This window comes from Schistocerca gregaria, chromosome 7, assembly GCF_023897955.1.
Source record: "Schistocerca gregaria isolate iqSchGreg1 chromosome 7, iqSchGreg1.2, whole genome shotgun sequence".
Lineage (NCBI taxonomy): Eukaryota > Metazoa > Arthropoda > Insecta > Orthoptera > Acrididae > Schistocerca > Schistocerca gregaria.
In genome coordinates, this window is record NC_064926.1 from 319,344,450 (window position 1) to 319,364,253 (window position 19,804).

The following is a 19,804-nucleotide window of genomic DNA, read 5'->3' on the forward strand; positions in this document are numbered from 1 at the left end:
GGGTTCACAACTAATTATGTGAGATAGGTAACCAATGGTCTGAAACATATTTATTGTGGACTTACACAGCATACACCGCATAACAACAACATGAACAGTAATTGTTCAGACAGACAACTGCCAGTCTCAGTGCATATATGACAACAGCACATGAAGTTCTGGTGCACTAGATGAAGTTCTGTCACACTATCTCAGAGATCTCTGTTGTGCCAGAAGACAGGCAGCTTGGATCCTAGCAAGCAACCTTCATTCGTTCCTATGGTGTTTATACACCAATGTCTTGATGTGACCCCGGGGAAAAAAGTTCAGAGGCATGAGATCTGGCATCCGCACTGGCCATGGAATATGGGACAAGACCACCTGTTCCAATCCAAAGATGAGGGTGCTCACAGACATTAATATTGAAGTGGGCTGGTGCACTATCGTGTTGAAACCACATCTTTTCATGGACAACAAGGGTTATAGTCTCCAAGAACTGTGGCAGCACATATTGCAGGAACACCAGGTAATGCGGACAAGTCAGATGAGGAGGCAGCAGATAAGGCTGTGTTACGGTGATCTTAGACAATGACCCCCATATGTTGCAAGAAAAACGTTGCTGGTGGCCACCAATGTGGGTGCTGTGGCGATTGTCCTCATTCCAGACATGGCTGTTGAAAATACTATTGTGGGTGAATGAAGCCTCATCCATGAACAATACGAACTGTAGGAAGTTCGGCACTGCAGTGGATAATCGATTTGACAAAAGTGAACACGGTGCTAAAATCTGTTGGTCCCATTGCTTGGACATATTCATTATGATAGGGGGTGTAGTACCTGTTCCACAAGCACTCTCCACACTGTGTCCTTCCAAGTGCACATTTCACGGGCAAGTTGACTGGGGCTTATTGCTGGGTGTTGGCCACAAATGATTGAGCACCATCTCCTCAAAGTCTGGTGTTCAGACATGTCTTTGGTGGGAACCTTGGCTGGTTACCTGCGGCGAGAATGACCCCATCAGTTGTAAGTTGGTATTCATGGAGGTAAAATTCTTCCAATGAGAATGATGCCTTTTGGGAAAGCATTCTCTATTATTCGTGCCGCTTTACTATTTTCTGTACACTCGTGCTGCTTTAAGGGCACTACATCCTGCTGGACCTTACATTAAATGCATGTCTGCCATCTGTCCTGACGAGAAACATTTCATCTTTGACTATGCATCTTGCACTATACACAGTAACACATCACAAGCTGTCTGGTGCAATGGACAACTGACATCAGGAATAGTGGCAGGTTAATGTGCTGGTGCGATGCATTGGTTGTCACATGACACACATGCTATGAACTAAGTTGTTGCTGCCTGTTCCAGTGTCTGTCCAGTGTAAATCAGACACGCGGGATCTTTGTGAGAGTGTGGCAGAACTTCATGTGCTGTTTCAAGACATGCATTGAGACTGGCAGTTGCTGCTTTGAATGGTTGCTATCAGCTACATTTTTGTTATGCAGTGTGTCCATAACACAATATATATGCATTTCCAATCATTGGTTTCCTACCTTCATGTAATCAGTTGTGGACCCACTATCGCCTGTTTCAATTTGACCCAAAAGGTTTGAGAAACCCTGTATACTAGCTAAAATTCACACATGTTTGATGGTTGATACACCAGAGCTACTAAGAGAATAGATTGGGAAAATAAAAGCATTAGAGCATTAGAGGAAAACATGAATTAAAGAGCACAGTAGAAAAGTTGGAACAAGACATGGTAACAGAAACAGAAAGCCACAATGATTTGAAGAGAACAATATGGGTGAAATTGAACAGAAACCACTAAAGGGATAGTTCCTGGGATTAAAGGATTGTGTGCTGTGAAAAGGGAGGTCTATACTTGAGAGCTGAAATTCCATTACTGTAAAGTCATACAGTCTAATATAGCATTGAATATAAATAATTTTTGAAAATATAATGTAACTTGATAGCTAAAAAATCTACTCACCAAGCGACAGCAGGAGAACACACATATAAAGATTAAGGAAAAGTGCAGGCTTTCAGAGCCACTGGCTCCTTCTGGCAGAAGAGTAGAAGGGGAAGGAAAAGGACTAATGAGGTTTGGGACATGGACTTCTACCATCTCTAATACTCCAAAATCATTCAGTCTGTTTAAAGAAAGTGAAACCGTTTTACTGCACTCAGATAATAAAAAAATGGAAAAGTAAGTAAAAAGCAATAAGAAAGAACACCACTAACCAAGACTGTAAGAAAAATACTGTATCAAATATAATTAAGCCCCCAAAAAATAGCTCTTGCAGGAACACTGAGACATTCAAATCACCAAATTCAGTGATTACATCCACCCTGTTGCACCAAATATTAATAAACTACCAAAACAGGCACATTAGATTTACTTGTGCAAACACTGCATGCACAACCAACAGGCATTACTTTCAAAATTATTTAAATGGATAGTTAAAAAATCTACTCACCAGGCAGCAGCAGAACACTCACGTAAAGACGGTTGTAATTGGCAAGCTTTCAGAGCCAGTGGCTCTTTCTTCAGGCAGAAGGTTGAAGGGGAAGGAACAGGAGTGAAGGAAAAGGACTGGAGAGGTCTAGGAAAAGGGGTAGATTTTGGGAAAGTCACCCAGAACCGCGGGTCTGGGAAGACTTACCGTACGGTATGAGAAGGAAAGACTTTCCTTCTCAATGTACCAATACTTTTAAACAGAATTCATTTAGAGCTTTTCATGTTCTTGCAAGGTGGCAAGGACAGTGTGCAACAACTGAGGACTTTCGTAGTTGCGCCTATGTATACCTTTATTAAAAGCACATATGTTTCTGGATAACAGCTCAGATCGTCTGTGTTCACTGAGTAACATAAACAAGTCCGATGGTATAGCAATCCTAGATGGATCTTGGAACAGTGTCTGTAGAGCAGTGCAGGGCGACGTTTTGGACTGACAGTGTGGTGTAATTAGTCCTGTTACGATGCCTTGATGCGAGGATGGTCTGGCCCAGAGACAGCTCAATGTGGAGACGTTTCAAAGCAGTGATGGCATGGTGCAAAACAGCTCAACACAGAGGTGGCATGACGTGAGAAGCAGTACAGTGGCTTCTCAGCGTGATGCGCACAGTGGTGTAGACATGAGCCTTGGGGCTGGTATCAGTGAAATTCTGACTGACGGACTGTGACGTGCAGCCAGCTCCTAGTCCAGAACTGAGTGAGCGATGAAGTGCTGCTACCTGCTGAGGGTCATACTGTACCTTAAATATTGAGCAGGCAGAAGAATATCCAAGGGAGTTTGACAAGCATGTGGCCTGTGTATGGAAACTGGTATCATGACAGCACCGCTGCTGTTTGTTGGTGCGCATGCTGCTCAGGAATGTGGCTGCTGCCCCCTGGTGGCACCTGGAACAACTGGTGCGTAAACAGATTGTCTGTAAATGATACCATTTCTACAACACACAATGCTCTTGTGATATTTTTAAAGAATCTCTGCCAAAGGAACACCTGTGGGCCAAGTGCAGGCAAACCCGTAGGGCGTAGGCATTGTTCTGGAAATAGCTGATGCATGGGCGGGTATAATAATAGCTCTTAAATTATGATATAAAACCCACCACATACAGGCTTAAACTGCAAGAGACATAATCCAATATGGCTTCCGATGTAAAAGCAATCTAAAGCAAAAATTGAATTGATTTGATTCTGGCTTTCATACTTGAAATGCACAACATGTACGTCCATGTTCTGATGTCACAAACCTGGATCAGCTCCTCATCCATGTCCCATTTGAGGATGGCATAAGCAAATTATAGAATTCGTCATGCTGCTAAAAATTAGTAATTCTGTTGGCTTTGATGGTGTTCCTTGCAGAATATTAAAAACATTGTATTGACTTGATAGGATTACTCTTAAGTTGTTTTCGGAATCAATCACATTTCCTCACAGCGATAGTTTATTGTTAATACCATTTATAGATTAAGTTTCTATGATTTGCTTATTTCTGGTAATGGATATCTTGAGTTGTTCTATGTCATTGAAACTTCTCCTTGATGTGATCTGCAGAATATGGTTAATGAATGAATTAATTAAGTAGTTAATTAATGAGAGAGAAGGAGAGAACTGTGAGGGAAAAAAGGGGGTGGGGCCGGAGTATGGGGTATTGATGACACTCTCAAAATAGATAGCATCAGAAAACCAACACTCATAAAAATGATGAGTGCTGAAGAATTGTCACCAAGATGCAAACTTGAATAAGTAGCACAGAATGATGAGTAAAATGCACTGCTAAGGAGGCCACAAAACTGAGATAATACATTGTATGGCAGTGTGACTCAGAATTAGCCAGTGTTCATGTAATTTTACTTTTAATGCTTGGCAGCACTTTTAACTTTTAGATGGTCATATGTTACACTTTTGGTTCAGATAACAATCTGGGAAGGATAGAATCCTACTCACCATGTAGAGGAGATGTTGAGTTGCTGACAGGCACAATGTGTCTGTGATTCAGTGCCTCCTCTATGTAGTGAGTAGCAGTTTGTCCTTTCCATATTGCTATTATTCCATCCTGGCTTTCCTGTTTGCTTTGGTACAAAAATTGACAACACTGAATTGCAGAGTGCAGTTGTCTGGCTGGGGCTTAGCTGTATGGCTGTGAAACATGTCTGCATCATGTAAAACAAATTACAAATGTAAGATCTTTTCTGTTTTAACAATTTTGTTAGTAAAGTGGGTATCATGTAAGTTAATTGGAGGGTGTCCTCTTGTTGTCAAACCATGCAAGGTAAAGCAACAATGTATCCAAGAGGAGAGGTAATTTCAGACTTGTTAACACAAATGTTTGTATTTTTATTCCTACTTTATATTTGGTGAAAATAGGAACTTAAGGATGATAACTGTTATGAGAGTAGCACATTTTACTTGTTTTATCCTGTTATAATATTTTACAAAAAGTGAAAATAATTTTTAATTCCAACAGCTAAATTATGGTGAATATGCCCTCTTCTTTCATGATACTTATGGTGGAGATGTAATTGGAGTATTATGGAAACCCACAGCAAAGGAGCAAAAAGAATTTAAGGTGAGTCAGTAATATTTGAAATATGAAAATTTACAGGATATTCTTAAAGAAACCAGCGTCCTTTCCAAAATGAGCCAGCTAAAGATCACTACTTCACGTGCATTGACACATTCACTGCCACAATGCCACAGGTAGACACACCAGAGCCTCATGCCTGAGGCTGTGTGCCCACTGGTGGACACAAGATCCACTCTGTTTGGTACAGTCTATCTTTGGATGACCTATTTGTAATACAATCAGTCAGTTGCAGCCTTTTTATGAAACATACACGGTAGATGAACAGGGCCCATAAATGTTATCTTGGATTTGTGAGATATTGTCAGTTTAGCCTTGGTTGTAATTGCAGCTTCTTACAGTTCAATGTCGGAGAGATTTCTTGCACTCCATCACCATCATCACAGTCACTGCTGTTGCTATCACTTGTATCCACAATCCCATCTTCTGTGTCAGAAAACCCTGATAATGCTAGATCACGGACATCAAAATTTGATATTTCCAGCAGCCTTAGTAATTCATCAGTGAAACCAGTCATTTTTTGACATTTACCAAGTCGTACCATCCCACTACTTAACAGTATGGGAACCATTTGAACTAAAAACTCTTACGCATGTACAATATGATAGGCAAATCTCACTGTTGTTACCAAAATATGAAACAGCAGTCACTTTTATTGTGGATTTAGAGTGATGTTGAATTTTTTTTAAGAATCAGTAATACGAGGCATGTTTTTTAAGTAAGTACCATTTTGAAATTTAAAAGAAGATGTGCTATGATATCTCAATAATTTTATTTTTATATGGAAGCCTGTACCTTAATCTACTTTTCTACATAATTTCCGTCAGTATTGAGGCACTTGTCATAACGTTGTACCAGTTTTTGAATACCCTCCTCATAGAAATCTGCTGCCTGACTTGTTAACCATTGTATCACCACACCACTGTTTTGACTTCGTCATCGTCTTGAAGATGATGACCGCCCAGGTGTTTCTCCAAGTGCAGGAACAGATGGTAGTCACTGGGCACAAGATCGGGCTGTACGGAGGATGATCTAGAGTTTCTCATCGAAAAAATGTGATGAGATCTTTGGTCTGATTCACTACATGTGGATGAGCATTGTCTTGCATGGACTGTTGCTTTGATTCTGGTGTTACATAGGCCACCCATGTTTCATTGCCTGTAACAATTTGGCTTAAGAAATCATCACCGTCGTTGTGGTACCGCTCAAGGAAAGTCAATGCACTGTCTAAACGTTTGGTTTTGTGCACATCTGTCAAAATTTCCGGTAACTCAAGTGCTCACTACGAGAAACATTAGGAAAGTCATCCCACAGGGAGGAAATCGCAAGGCGTCTGTTTCCTCTCACCGTATAGTCCACTTCCTGCACCAAACTTTCATTAACGACTGAAGGACACCCACTCCGTTCTTGATTATGCATATTTGTGCGGCCAACCTTAAATGCTCTCACCCACTTTCTTACCTTTCCATCAGTCATAATGTTTTCTCCATAAACTGCACAGATCTCACGATGAATGTCGATTGCTTTTAGGCCTTTAGTACCAAGAAATCTTGTCCGCAGCTCGTGGTCTTGCAGTAGCGTTCTCGCTTCCCGAGCACGGGGCCCCGGGTTCAATTCCCAGCGGGGTCAGGGACTTTTCCTGCCTCGAGATGACTGGGTGTTGTTGTGTCGTCCTCATCATCGTCATTCATCCCCATTACGGTCAGAGGAAGGCAATGGCAAACCACCTCCACTAGGACTTTGCCTAGTAAGGCCGTGCGGGCTTCCCGCGTTGCTCCCCTATGCTCTGTAAAAGAAGTATGGGACTCACCATCATCACTAAGAAATCTTATAACAGCCCGTACTTCACACTCGTCGGGACTCACGATTATCGGAGGCATTTTAACACTCAGTACACAATATAAACAAGGAAGAATCAGACTTTAATGGTGTCAGTGCGTAGATTAAGGTGCAGGCTTTCATGTAAAAATAAAATTATTGAGCTATCTTAGCACTCCTTTTTTATATTTCAAAATGGTATTTACTTAAAAACATAATAACCTAGTTGAAGGTAAAGTTGCAACAAAAAGAAGAAAAGTTGAAGAAGATATTGTGTCTAATTTAGTGTACACGGGTGGTGACTCAACCAAGAAATATATAATAAAGCGCAGTATTGCACTATATGCTGTATTAAACAGAGTGGAGCACGTGGCCGCCACTGGGCACAACGGCATCAGCTGTAAGGCTCTGCTGCATGTGCCCGTAGCCTTGTGGTAGTCATGTTAAGCAGCAGAGCAGAACATTCCTCAAGTCTTAAAGCATTTATTAACAATTCTGACAACAGTTGCAGCATTTATATTAGGCGAACAGTTTCAAAACTTGCTGCTTCATTTTCAAGCCTAGCCTGCTGAGGCTACATGAAGCAGAACGTAGTTGTTGGTGGACAGTGAATACAAAGTGCTTTTACAATAAAAAGTTCAAATATAACAGAAATTAATTATTTGAATACAAACATACCTGCACTGACCATGTCTGATCTTAATAATAAAACATCAAATTGGCAACGCATGCATTATGCAGAAGGAATGCCACAATCCACCCATGTCTCATACCAAGTCAAAATAACTGAAAGTCAACATAGCCAACAGCACCAGGAAAATTTTGGTGGCAGTAGCGTTATGTGTCAAGTATAAGCGCACATCCGTAGCCAATGAGCATGTTGCGTTTTAAATATGGATGCATCTAAGCACCCTTATTAAACCTAACATCTATACAGTGAATAGCAATGACAAATGTACAAGTATGAGACAAATATAGATACTAGTGTTGCATGTACCCATTTCATATATGAACATAAGACAAGCATTTCATGTTCAGTTGCACGTCCATGGCCAATGGACGCATTAAATTAAAAGGGGGTCATCACAGTAACTTAATTAACCAGCACATTTAATATAAAGTACAGAGGAACAAATCATGTTTGTTGCTCCATTACAAATTTTGCATTATACATACAGATGATTGTCTTCAAAATGTCCACATAAACAAATACACTGAAGAGCAAAAGAAACTGGTACATGTGCCTAATATCATGTAGGGCCCCAGCAAGCACGCAGAAGTGCCGCAACATGAGATGGCATGGACTTGACTAATGTCTGAAGTAGTGCTGGAGGGAAGTGACACCATGAGTCTTGCAGTGTTGTCCATAAATCTGTAAGAGTACAATGGGGTGGAGATCTCTTCTGAACAGCATGTTGCAAAGCATCCGAGTTATGCTCAATAGTATTCATGTCTGGGGAGTTTGGTGGTCAGTGGAAGTGTTTATACTCAGAAGAGTTTTTCTAGAGACACTCTGCTGTAATTCAGGATGTGCTGGGTGTCGCATTATCCTGCTGGAATTGCCCAAGTCCATAGGAATGCAAATGGACATGAATGGATGTAGGTGATCAGACAGGATGCTTACATAAGTGTCACCTGTCAGAGAAATGTCTAGATTTATCACGGCTTCCTGCACACACGCCAACCCATTACAGAGAGTCCACCAGCTTGAACAGTCCCTTGTTGACAGGCAAGATCCATGGATTCATGAGGTTGTCTCCATACCTGTACACATCCACCCACTCGAGACTTGTCCAACCAGCCAACATGTTTCGTCATCAGCAGTCCAATGCGATGTTGATGGGCCCAGGCAAGGCATAAAGCTTTGAGTTGTGCAGCCATCAAGGGTACACGAATGGGCCTTCAGCTCCGAAAGCCCATATCGATGGTGTTTCATTGAATGGTTCACCTGCTCACACTTGTTGATGGCCCAGCATTGAAATCTGCAACAGTTTGCAGAAGGGTTGGACTTCTGTCACGTTGAACAGTTCTCTTCAGTCGTCGTTGGTCCTCTTCTTGTGGGATCTCTTTCGGACCGCAGCGATATCAGAAATATGATGTTTCACTGGATTCCTGATATTCATGGTACACTCATGAAATGGTTGTAAGGGAAAATCCCCACTTCATTGTTACCTCGGAGATGCTGTGTCCCGTTGCTAATGTGTCAAGTATAACACCACGTTCAAACTCACTTAAATTTTGATAACCTGCCAATGTAGCAGCAGTAACTGATCTAACAACTGCGCCAGACACTTGTTGTCATTATAAAGGCTTTGCCAAGCCGAGTGCTGTATTCGGCCTGTTAACATATATCTGTATTTCAATGTGCATGCCTGTATGAGTTTCTTTAGCACTTCAGTGTAGTTTACATACATGAAACATTTAAAAACAATACCAATCATTTGTTTAGCCAATAAGTTTGTAGACAACAGTTACATAGTCCTATCAAAACAGTGTCTCATGACACAGTATAATTACATCTCATAATATGTGACCATCTTGAAAGTGCCTTCTCCTGTACTCAAAATGTGTCCTGTTCATGCGAGTCCTGTTGTCACATATGACAGAGAGTAAATACTGAAATACGGATACTCAAGCATTTTATATAATTCCAAACAATTACTGGTCATGCTTGCTGCATGAACAACCTTTTTCATACAGTGCCCCTTTGATTACAGCGCCAGTCTGATACAAACATCATGACCTGAAATAATTTACTAACTAGCCGTGCTAATCTAATTACAGATGCACTTAAATGCTCTCATATGAAACATTGTGTACATTTCATAAAATAGGCTGTATTTCCTAGGTATTCACTGTGAGATCGTCACAAATTATTTTGGGCACCTAATGCGATAGTTAAAAATTGAAAAGGCCATTTCGTGAAGCCAGCATGTGCGTAAACCTACATACTCTCACCTAAAAACAAACTAAAATTATGGTAAATTAAATTAAAATTCAAGAAATAAAATTTAAAAAGTGAAAACATAAAATTTAAAAATTCAGGCCATTGATTTGGCTTTTGTGCGTCAACATTTTTGCACACCATAGAATATTTAGAAACCATTTAATCCTAGAGATCACAATATACTTACCTTAGTCTCTGTTAATATCCTTGTAATACCACCTAGAAATTATCTGGAAATGGCACTGGTGTCCCAGAATGTGTGAAAAAAAAGTGGTGACATTAAGTGGGCATTTAGTGAACAAGCACAAGGTGGTCTCTTATGATGAAATATCATAATGATTCTGTGCCACGATTGTGTAACTGTTTCTTACAAAACTTATTGGTTAAAGAAGTAATATGTATTTTTTTTAATGTTTTATACGTGAAAACTATTTATGTGTGTAGACTTTTGGAAGACAACCATCTTTATGTATAATGCATAATGTGTAATGGAGTAACAAATGTGATTTGCTTCGTTGTACTATATATTTAATGTGACTGGTTAATAAAGGTGCTGCGATGCCCCCTATTTTAATTCGAAGTGTCCACTGGCCGTGGATACGCACTTGAACATGAAATGCTATTATTATGTTCAAATATGTAAAGGGTACTTGCAACACAGGTTTTGTGTAATACTTGTACATTTGCTGTTGTCATTAACTGTATTGATGTCAGGTTTAATAAAGTTGCTTAGAGGCTTGACGCTAGCACCATCAAAAGTTTCCTGGTACTTTTGGTTATGTTGACCTAGTTTCATTTTGTCTTGGTAAGAGGCATGTGTGGATTGTGGTATTCATTCTGCAAACATTTATAAAGCATGTGTTGCCACTTTATGTTTTTTTATTAAGATCAGGCACCGTCAGAGCAAATATGTTTGTATTCAAATAATTAATTTCTATTGCTTTTGAATGTTTTATTGTAATACCATTTTTGTATTCACTGTTCACTGATGACTGTGTATGGCTTTTTGTAGCCTCAGTAGGCCAGGGTTGAAAATGAAGCTGTAAGGTTTGAAACTGTAAACCTAATATAAATACTGCAACTGTTGACAGAATCATTAGGAAACAGTTTAAGGGATTTAATGAAGCTGCTGGGTCCCTGTCAACGAAATGTTGAAACTGAAGAAGCCTCGAGTCATTTTTTGTCATTAGTTGTTGTCACAATGGCTTAGTTTCTTTTAATTGGTGCTTTTTTAATTAATTACTGTTGTATAATCCATAGTGTACAGGATTTATTTCCTGTTTTTGGTGAATGCTGATAAACGTTTTAAAGATTTACTAGTTTTTGATGGGAGGGATATTCTGTCCTTGTGCAGACATGCAGAAGAGGCATTAATGATTCACTATCTATTCATGGTCTGGGATGTAGGATTAGTGGGTTGGATAGAGAAGGTTCAAAGAAGAGTTGTGCAGTCACTCACATGTTTGTGTAATCAGTGAGAGAAATTCACAAAAATATTGATCAGACTCTAATGAGAAATGCTACAAGTATGATAACGTGCATGTCACTGCAAACAGTTTTCAAAATTCTAAGGTCACACATTTTTTATATCAACTTACAACTTGTGTTAGAGATGTGTGTCACGTACAGAGGGGCAGTAACAATATTTATTCTGTTGTTGTTGTTGTCTTCAGTCCTGAGACTGGTTTGATGCAGCTCTCCATGCTACTCTATCCTGTGCAAGCTGCTTCATCTCCCAGTACCTACTGCAACCTACATCCTTCTGAATCTGCTTAGTGTACTCATCTGTTGGCATCCCTCTACAATTTTTACCCTCCACGCTGCCCTCCAATGCTAAATTTGTGATCCCTTGATGCCTCAAAACATGTCCTACCAACCGATCCCTTCTTCTAGTCAAGTTGTGCCACAAACTTCTCTTCTCCCCAATCCTATTCAATACCTCCTCATTAGTTACGTGATCTATCCACCTTATCTTCAGTATTCTTCTGTAGCACCACATTTCGTAAGCTTCTATTCTCTTCTTGTCCAAACTAGTTATCGTCCATGTTTCACTTCCATGCATGGCTACACTCCAAACAAATACTTTCAGAAACGACTTCCTGATACATAAATCTATATTCGATGTTAACAAATTTCTCTTCTTCAGAAACGCTTTCCTTGCCATTGCCAGTCTACATTTTATATCCTCTCTACTTCGACCATCATCAGTTATTTTACTTCCTAAATAGCAAAACTCCTTTACTACTTTAAGTGTCTCATTTCCTAATCTAATTCCCTCAGCATCACCCGATTTAATTTGACTACATTCCATTATCCTCGTTTTGCTTTTGTTAATGTTCATCTTATATCCTCCTTTCAAGACACTGTCCATTCCGTTCAACTGCTCTTCCAAGTCCTTTGCTGTCTCTGATAGAATTACAATGTCATCGGCGAACCTCAAAGTTTTTACTTCGTCTCCATGAATTTTAATACCTACTCCAAATTTTTCTTTTGTTTCCTTTACTGCTTGCTCAATATACAGATTGAATAACATCGGGGAGAGGCTACAACCCTGTCTCACTCCTTTCCCAACCACTGCTTCCCTTTCATGCCCCTCGACTCTTATTACTGCCATCTGGTTTCTGTACAAATTATAAATAGCCTTTCACTCCCTGTATTTTACCCCTGCCACCTTTAGAATTTGAAAGAGAGTATTCCAGTCAACATTGTCAAAAGCTTTCTCTAAGTCTACAAATGCTAGAAACGTAGGTTTGCCTTTCCTTAATCTTTCTTCTAAGATAAGTCGTAAGGTCAGTATTGCCTCACGTGTTCCAACATTTCAACGGAATCCAAACTGATCCTCCCCGAGGTCTGCATCTACCAGTTTTTCCATTCGTCTGTAAAGAATTCGCGTTAGTATTTTGCAGCCGTGGCTTATTAAACTGATAGTTCGGTAATTTTCACATCTGTCAGCACCTGCTTTCTTTGGGATTGGAATTATTATATTCTTCTTGAAGTCTGAGGGTATTTCGCCTGTCTCATACATCTTGCTCACCAGCTGGTAGAGTTTTGTCATGACTGGCTCTCCCAAGGCCGTCAGTAGTTCTAATGGAATGTTGTCTACTCCGGGGGCCTTGTTTCGACTCAGGTCTTTCAGTGCTCTGTCAAACTCTTCACGCAGTATCGTATCTCCCATTTCGTCTTCATCTACATCTTCTTCTATTTCCATAATATTGTCCTCAAGTACATCGCCCTTGTATAAACTTTCTATATACTCCTTCCACCTTTCTGCCTTCCCTTCTTTGCTTAGAACTGGGCTGCCATCTGAGCTCTTGATATTCATACACGTGGTTCTCTTCTCTCCAAAGGTCTCTTTAATTTTCCTGTAGGCAGTATCTATCTTACCCCTAGTGAGATAAGCTTCTACATCCTTACATTTGTCCTCTAGCCATCCCTGTTTAGCCATTTTGCACTTCCTGTCGATCTCATTTTTGAGACGTTTGTATTCCTTTTTGCCTGCTTCATTTACTCCATTTTTATATTTTCTCCTTTCATCAATTAAATTCAATATTTCTTCTGTTACCCAAGGATTTCTAGCAGCCCTCGTCTTTGTACCTACTTTATCCTCTGCTGCCTTCACTACTACACCCCTCAGAGCTACCCATTCTTCTTCTACTGTATTTCTTTCCCCTATTCCTGTCAATTGTTCCCTTATGCTCTCTTTGAAACTCTGTACAACCTCTGGTTCTTTCAGTTTATCCAGGTCCCATCTCCTTAATTTCCCACATTTTTGCAGTTTCTTCAGTTTTAATCTACAGGTCATAACCAATAGATTGTGGTCAGAGTTCACATCTGCCCCTGGAAATGTCTTACAACTTAAAACCTGGTTCCTAAATCTCTGTCTTACCATTATATAATCTATCTGATACCTTTTAGTATCTCCAGGGGTCTTCCACGTATACAACCTTCTTTCATGATTCTTAAACCAAGTGTTAGCTATGATTAAGTTGTGCTCTGTGCAAAATTCTACTAGGCGGCTTCCTCTTTCATTTCTTAGCCCCAATCCATATTCACCTACTATGTTTCCTTCTCTCCCTTTTCCTACACTCGAATTCCAGTCACCCATTACTATTAAATTTTCGTCTCCCTTCACTATCTGAATAATTTCTTTTATTTCATCGTACATTTCTTCATCATCTGCAGAGCTAGTTGGCATATAAACTTGTACTACTGTAGTAGGTGTGGGCTTCGTATCTATCTTGGCCACAATAATGCGTTCACTATGCTGTTTGTAGTAGCTTACCCGCATTCCTATTTTCCTATTCATTATTAAACCTACTCCTGCATTACCCCTATTTGATTTTGTGTTTATAACCCTGTAGTCACCTGACCAGAAGTCTTGTTCCTCCTGCCACCGAACTTCACTAATTCCCACTATATCTAACTTTAACCTATCCATTTCCCTTTTTAAATTTTCTAACCTACCTGGCCGATTAAGGGATCTGACATTCCACGCTCCGATCCGTAGAACGCCAGTTTTCTTTCTCCTGATAACGACATCCTCCTGAGTAGTCCCCGCCCGGAGATCCGAATGGGGGACTATTTTACCTCCGGAATATTTTACCCAAGAGGATGCCATCATCATCATCATCATCATCTAATCATACAGTAAAGCTGCATGTCCTCGGGAAAAATTACGGCTGTAGTTTCCCCTTGCTTTCAGCCGTTCGCAGTACCAGCACAGCAAGGCCGTTTTGGTTAATGTTGCAAGGCCAGATCAGTCAATCATCCAGGCTGTTGCCCCTGCAACTACTGAAAAGGCTGCTGCCCCTCTTCAGGAACCACACGTTTGTCTGGCCTCTCAACAGATACCCCTCCGTTGTGGTTGCACCTACGGTACGGCCATCTGTATCGCTGAGGCACGCAAGCCTCCCCACCAACGGCAAGGTCCATGGTTCATGGGGGGAGGATATTTATTCTAGAGTGGCATATTTATTCTTGATTGGATCCTACACTCTGCAGTGGACTTCCTGACACTTTAAAACTGAGGGTCAGGCCAGGTCAACTTCTAGGCTATGGTTAAGCCATTTTTCCACGAGTGTTAGTCTAGCGAGATATGCAAGAGGATGCCTGTGAAGTTTGGAAGGTGGGAGATGAGGTACATGCAGAAGTGAAACTATGAGGCCAGGTTATGAGACATGCCATTAAGGGGGACTGGAACTGTGCCTAACTTTACAGTGTATATGTCTTTGTACACTATAAATAATTGTTCTTATTTGCTTGTGGAACATGCTATCCAACACATTCTTTGCTCCAAAGTACTTTCATTACTCTGTTTTCTTTCATACACCTTGTTTCACTCTTTTTCATTATACCTCTTTTTCTCTTATTTCTTTATTATTCCTTTCCTATGTTATATATTTCTTTGACCACCACAGTGCCCCTCTTGTTTTTATTAAATTTTAATTTACCTCACTTCACTTTCATTTCCCTTTGCTCTTCTGTTTTTTCTACCTCCACATTTTTTTTTTTAATCGCCATCTACTGTAATAAGAATATGTCCTAACTCTGAAAGATAAGATTTTAAATGCTATTTTTATTTAATTTTGTCCTTGATTACCCTTCCTATGTTGTTAATGTATAGGTTATGCTGCACATTTCCTCCTGGAAACAGCATTAATTTTTATTTCAAATCGTATCACCTGTTTATTTTTTCAGGTCTCAAATGTGAGAGGACACAAGTTAGTAAATTCAGAGTCATCACAAATCATTCCAAACATTGAAGCCTTTTCTGATGATTTCCTAGCATTAGGAGCAGGTTTAGTTAAATCAGTAAAACAAAAATGTATGCAGTGAAACTGTAAATAACATGTAACTGTAAATATTGCATAAATGTAAATAAATGTTTTTATATTTATTCAGATACTTATTATTGTTTGTAAATATTCCCCTAAACATAACTTTCTTTTTGAAAGTCTCTTCGGGTTTGCTGCCGAGAACTCAGTGGGACTAATCAGCATTTTCCTGAAGATGGCGACCAGTTGGATCGCTGAAATATCGAGTCAAGTTGATTAAGGATCCGGCAGCAAACCTGAAGAGACTTTCAAGACTTATTACGCCGGGAAAGCCTATGTTATCATAACATATTTTGCTTTTTCATGACAAAAGATCTCATATTCTGAGAATATGTAAGATGAATGAAGTGATGTCATATAAACTGACAATGCTGATAAACTCTGATTTCTTTCCTCACCTTAGTCAGTTTCATACTGATAAGAGCCAAAGAACAGAAATTCCTGAGTGACAATCATCTTCAGATGCCTGTCCTTGGATGCTGATTTGTACATTCTCTTGTAAAGTAAGTGGGAGTCTGTCCACTGATCAGTTTATCTTACATGCAGAATTTTCATATTTTGTTTTACATACCACGCAATTCTCATCTAACAATTCCACAAGAGTACAGCTATCCGAGAGTCATTTATATCAACTATAGTGATAATGTAAATTTCATTACACCACCATCCAACTATTGACTGTGATGCATAGTTTGCAGATATTTTCATTATTGTGCTTCTAAATTATCAATATGTGTTGAAACTGTCTTTTAAGGTTTGTATGATAAAAGATTCTGATTAAAATGTTCCATGCACCACAGTGCAGGAGATTAAATCCGACGAAGTTATTTCTGGTTTTTTGTTGTTGTCATCGTCTCCTTCAGTTCAAAAGCTCGTATGCTGCAGCTCTCCATGACACACTACCTTATGCATAAGTGGTAAAACCATTTGTGTAAACTTTGTTATTGTAGAGGGTGATTTGAAAAGAATGAACGAAACACATTTCGTATGTCACTGGATAGAGGAAAGTTCCAAGTTTTATATTGACACAGACACTGTACCACACATTGCTAGAGGAACGTTGAAATGGTAGTCCATTTTATTCCATTAACAGATCAACAAGTGCCTTTTTATTGAACTGACAGCTTCAACAATTCGATTTCTCAGCTCTTTAAGAGTAGCTGCCATAGTTGGGACAAAGACTCCATCTTTTATGTTCCCCCACAGAAAAGAAAGGCTGGTGGTAATCTGGGGGGGGGGGGGGGGGGGGGGGGGTGTCAGAAGCAATGAACAAGATCATCTTGTCCAATCCAGTATTGTATTGTTGTGTGGAGTTGTTAGATAACACCGTACCTCAAGATGAAAGTAAGATGGGACACCATCATGCATAAAAATGAAATCATTTGAATCTTCATTAAGATAAAGATACAACCTATTTTGCAGCTTGTGTAGGTGTGACATTCCTGTTACAGTTTCCTCCAAAAATAGGAAGATCCATAAACTTTGTGAGCATAAGTGGCACAAAACACATTCAGTTTCAGTGAGTCTCCTTCACGTTCGATGATGACAACAGGATTTTGTGTCCCCCAAATTCTTACATTAGGGTGGTCTACTTTACCTGGTAGATGAAACATCGATTTGTACCAAAAGAGAAGTCATCCAGAAAAGAACTAAAATGCAAAATTCATACCTTCTGTTATGGTCACCGGGACACAATTACTGCAGTATCTGCAACTTGTAAGGCTTCATATTGACGTATCATTTCAGAACACCTCAACATTGGTTGATGACATTGAAGTTCCTGGCTTGCCTATCATATAGACTCCCGAGGGCTCTGTATGAAGCATCTCAGATATGCTCAACATTGTCATCGAATGTGTGTGGCCGCCCAGTGTAGATGCAGCCAGTTTCCAAGATTTGTCAGGTTGTGCAGAGGTGGCTTCTTGCTGAATCAATGGCTGAATGCACTTTGCATATGAACATTTGATTGACTTTGTCCAAATTCCAACACACAAAAATGATTTGTCTTGTAATGTACTTGCCATCAATGTATTTCTTTGTAATAAATAATTAACATCTGTTCTTTCTTTTTGAATCATCTGATATGTAGGTCGTGGTCTTGCTTAACAACTTTTAGCTTCTTTCTCTCACCCCCTCCCCCGCCTTCTCCTTCATTACCGAACTACCCATTGCTTTATGCTTCTGAGTATGCTCTACTGACTAATGGTGTTGTCTGTAATTGCCTGAAATGGTCTATCAGGCAGTATATTGTTAAGAAGACATTTATTTTTCTGCAGGATATTTACATGGGACAGCTGCTAGATAACACCTGCCTTCACAAAGTATCATAAGCTGTAGACAGGTCAATAAATACAGAAGTAGTCTTTAGTTGTTTCTGGAAGCCAACTTCTATGTAAGTAATTTACATGCACAACTACAATTTGGTTGGAATCTGGCTGTTCAACAAGAATCTTTCCAAGTACCTTGATATGTATTCCGTTATACAGCAGTCTTTCAAGTAATTTGTACATCATACTCAGAATGGCAATAGAACAATAACTTTGAGGTTTATTATAGGTTACCTGGTTTTAAGATTTCAATGATCTTCATAAGTCGTAGCATGGATCCTGTTTGCAGGATATTGGAGAAAAATTGGACTAGCCATGTCTTAGCAAAGGCTGTTTCAGCTGTTGTGCTTGGTGACAGACAGCTGGGTGCCCACGGGCACAGCCATACCTGCTGGGCTGGGGTGCACAAATTGTGAACGTAGTAAAGGAGACAGTTACACACACAGGGATTGGAAAACGGGTCGCATGTCAACAGTGCATATAATAAATCTGAATGAGCAGACTATGACCAAGTGAAGAATTGTAGCATGATGTGTGTAACAGAGAAATTCAGTTTAAGTGAAATATAGTAATATTTTATTATATTTGCAAAATAAGACATGTCTTTGGGATGAAATATTTGGAGTGAGACCCATTGCTGGTGCATGTCACAGAATGCTCTTCAGTGTTGGGACCTTCCTGCAGTTTTTATCCTGTTCATAATGGAAAACACTTGTTCACTGCAATATGTTGAGCCAAATCTAGAAATAATCGCAACTACATTACTGTGTAGCTTTGGAAACTCTCCTGCATGAACTATCTTAACAAACTGTTGTTGTAACATCTGTCTTTCAGCAGAGTGCAGTTTTACTGCATTCCAAAGGATCAGTATCAGGTGCAGCAGAAAAATTGTGTGCTAAATAATTTGAATTCATTTTCTAGGTTATGTAGGTCTTTAAAGCTGGTCTGGAAAGACAAATGGAGTCACACAATATCTTGTTGATAAGCCACGAACATGAGTCTAGAGGTAATTGTAGTGATGGAAGGCTTTTGAAAAAGTAAGATTTCACGTAGCGAGCTGCAAACAAATGGAGCTTGTCCCTGAATGCAATTATTTTGTCATATTTGAGGGCGCATGTGAGCAGCTTGGTGTGAAGGAGATTATAATGGAAATGAAAGAAACATGTGGAATCTGTACCATCATTTTTAACTCATTATGTGCATAGTTGCAGTTTTTTATTCAGGTAACAGCACTATGGCTTTGATTGATGATTGTAAAATGTTAATTGTATTCTAAAAATTACTTCTTTTGAAAGTAAAATGGAGGAATCTCTACTTAAGGGTCTGGAAATATTAATTCCAGATATAAAACTTGCAAGCCCCAGTTTCAGTGCATTTGAACACACAGTTTCGAATAAAAGTTGTATACAGCTGCTTTCATGAACAGATGATGCTACAGTTTGAGTTTTAGTCATTGGATGCCTTGATGTTGTAAAAATTATAATAAAGTTGTATAGAATAACCCAAGAGAATATGAACAACGTAGGAAAAAACAAATTGCTACTTACCATAAAGAAGACATGTCAAGTTGCAGACAGGCACAATTAAAAGGCACTACGTAAAGCTTTCAGCCACACCTTCATCAGTGAAAAACACACACAACTACCAACTCCAGTATCTCGGGGTGAGATGTTGGAGCTGCTGATCTCGTATATATGTGAGGTGTACTTGCTTAAGTGTGTGTGCCATTTACTGACAAAGGCTGTGGCCGAAAGCTTCACAAGAGCGTCTTTTAATTGTGCCTATCTGCAACTTGACTTGTCTTTTTT

At 39.6% G+C, this 19,804-nt stretch overlaps 1 protein-coding gene across 1 annotated transcript in view; it reads left to right on the forward strand.

Moving 5' to 3' along the window:
- Positions 1 to 15,731, forward strand: part of LOC126281851 (nucleolar protein 6) — a 125,028-nt gene extending 109,297 nt beyond the window's left edge. Inside the window, exons 20-21 of the mRNA XM_049981107.1 lie at positions 4,954 to 5,055; positions 15,533 to 15,731. Of these exons, the coding sequence (XP_049837064.1) occupies positions 4,954 to 5,055; positions 15,533 to 15,670 (240 nt within the window). The 3' untranslated portion in view covers positions 15,671 to 15,731. The remainder of the gene's footprint in view (positions 1 to 4,953; positions 5,056 to 15,532) is intronic.
- Positions 15,732 to 19,804: the final 4,073 nt, after the last annotated feature.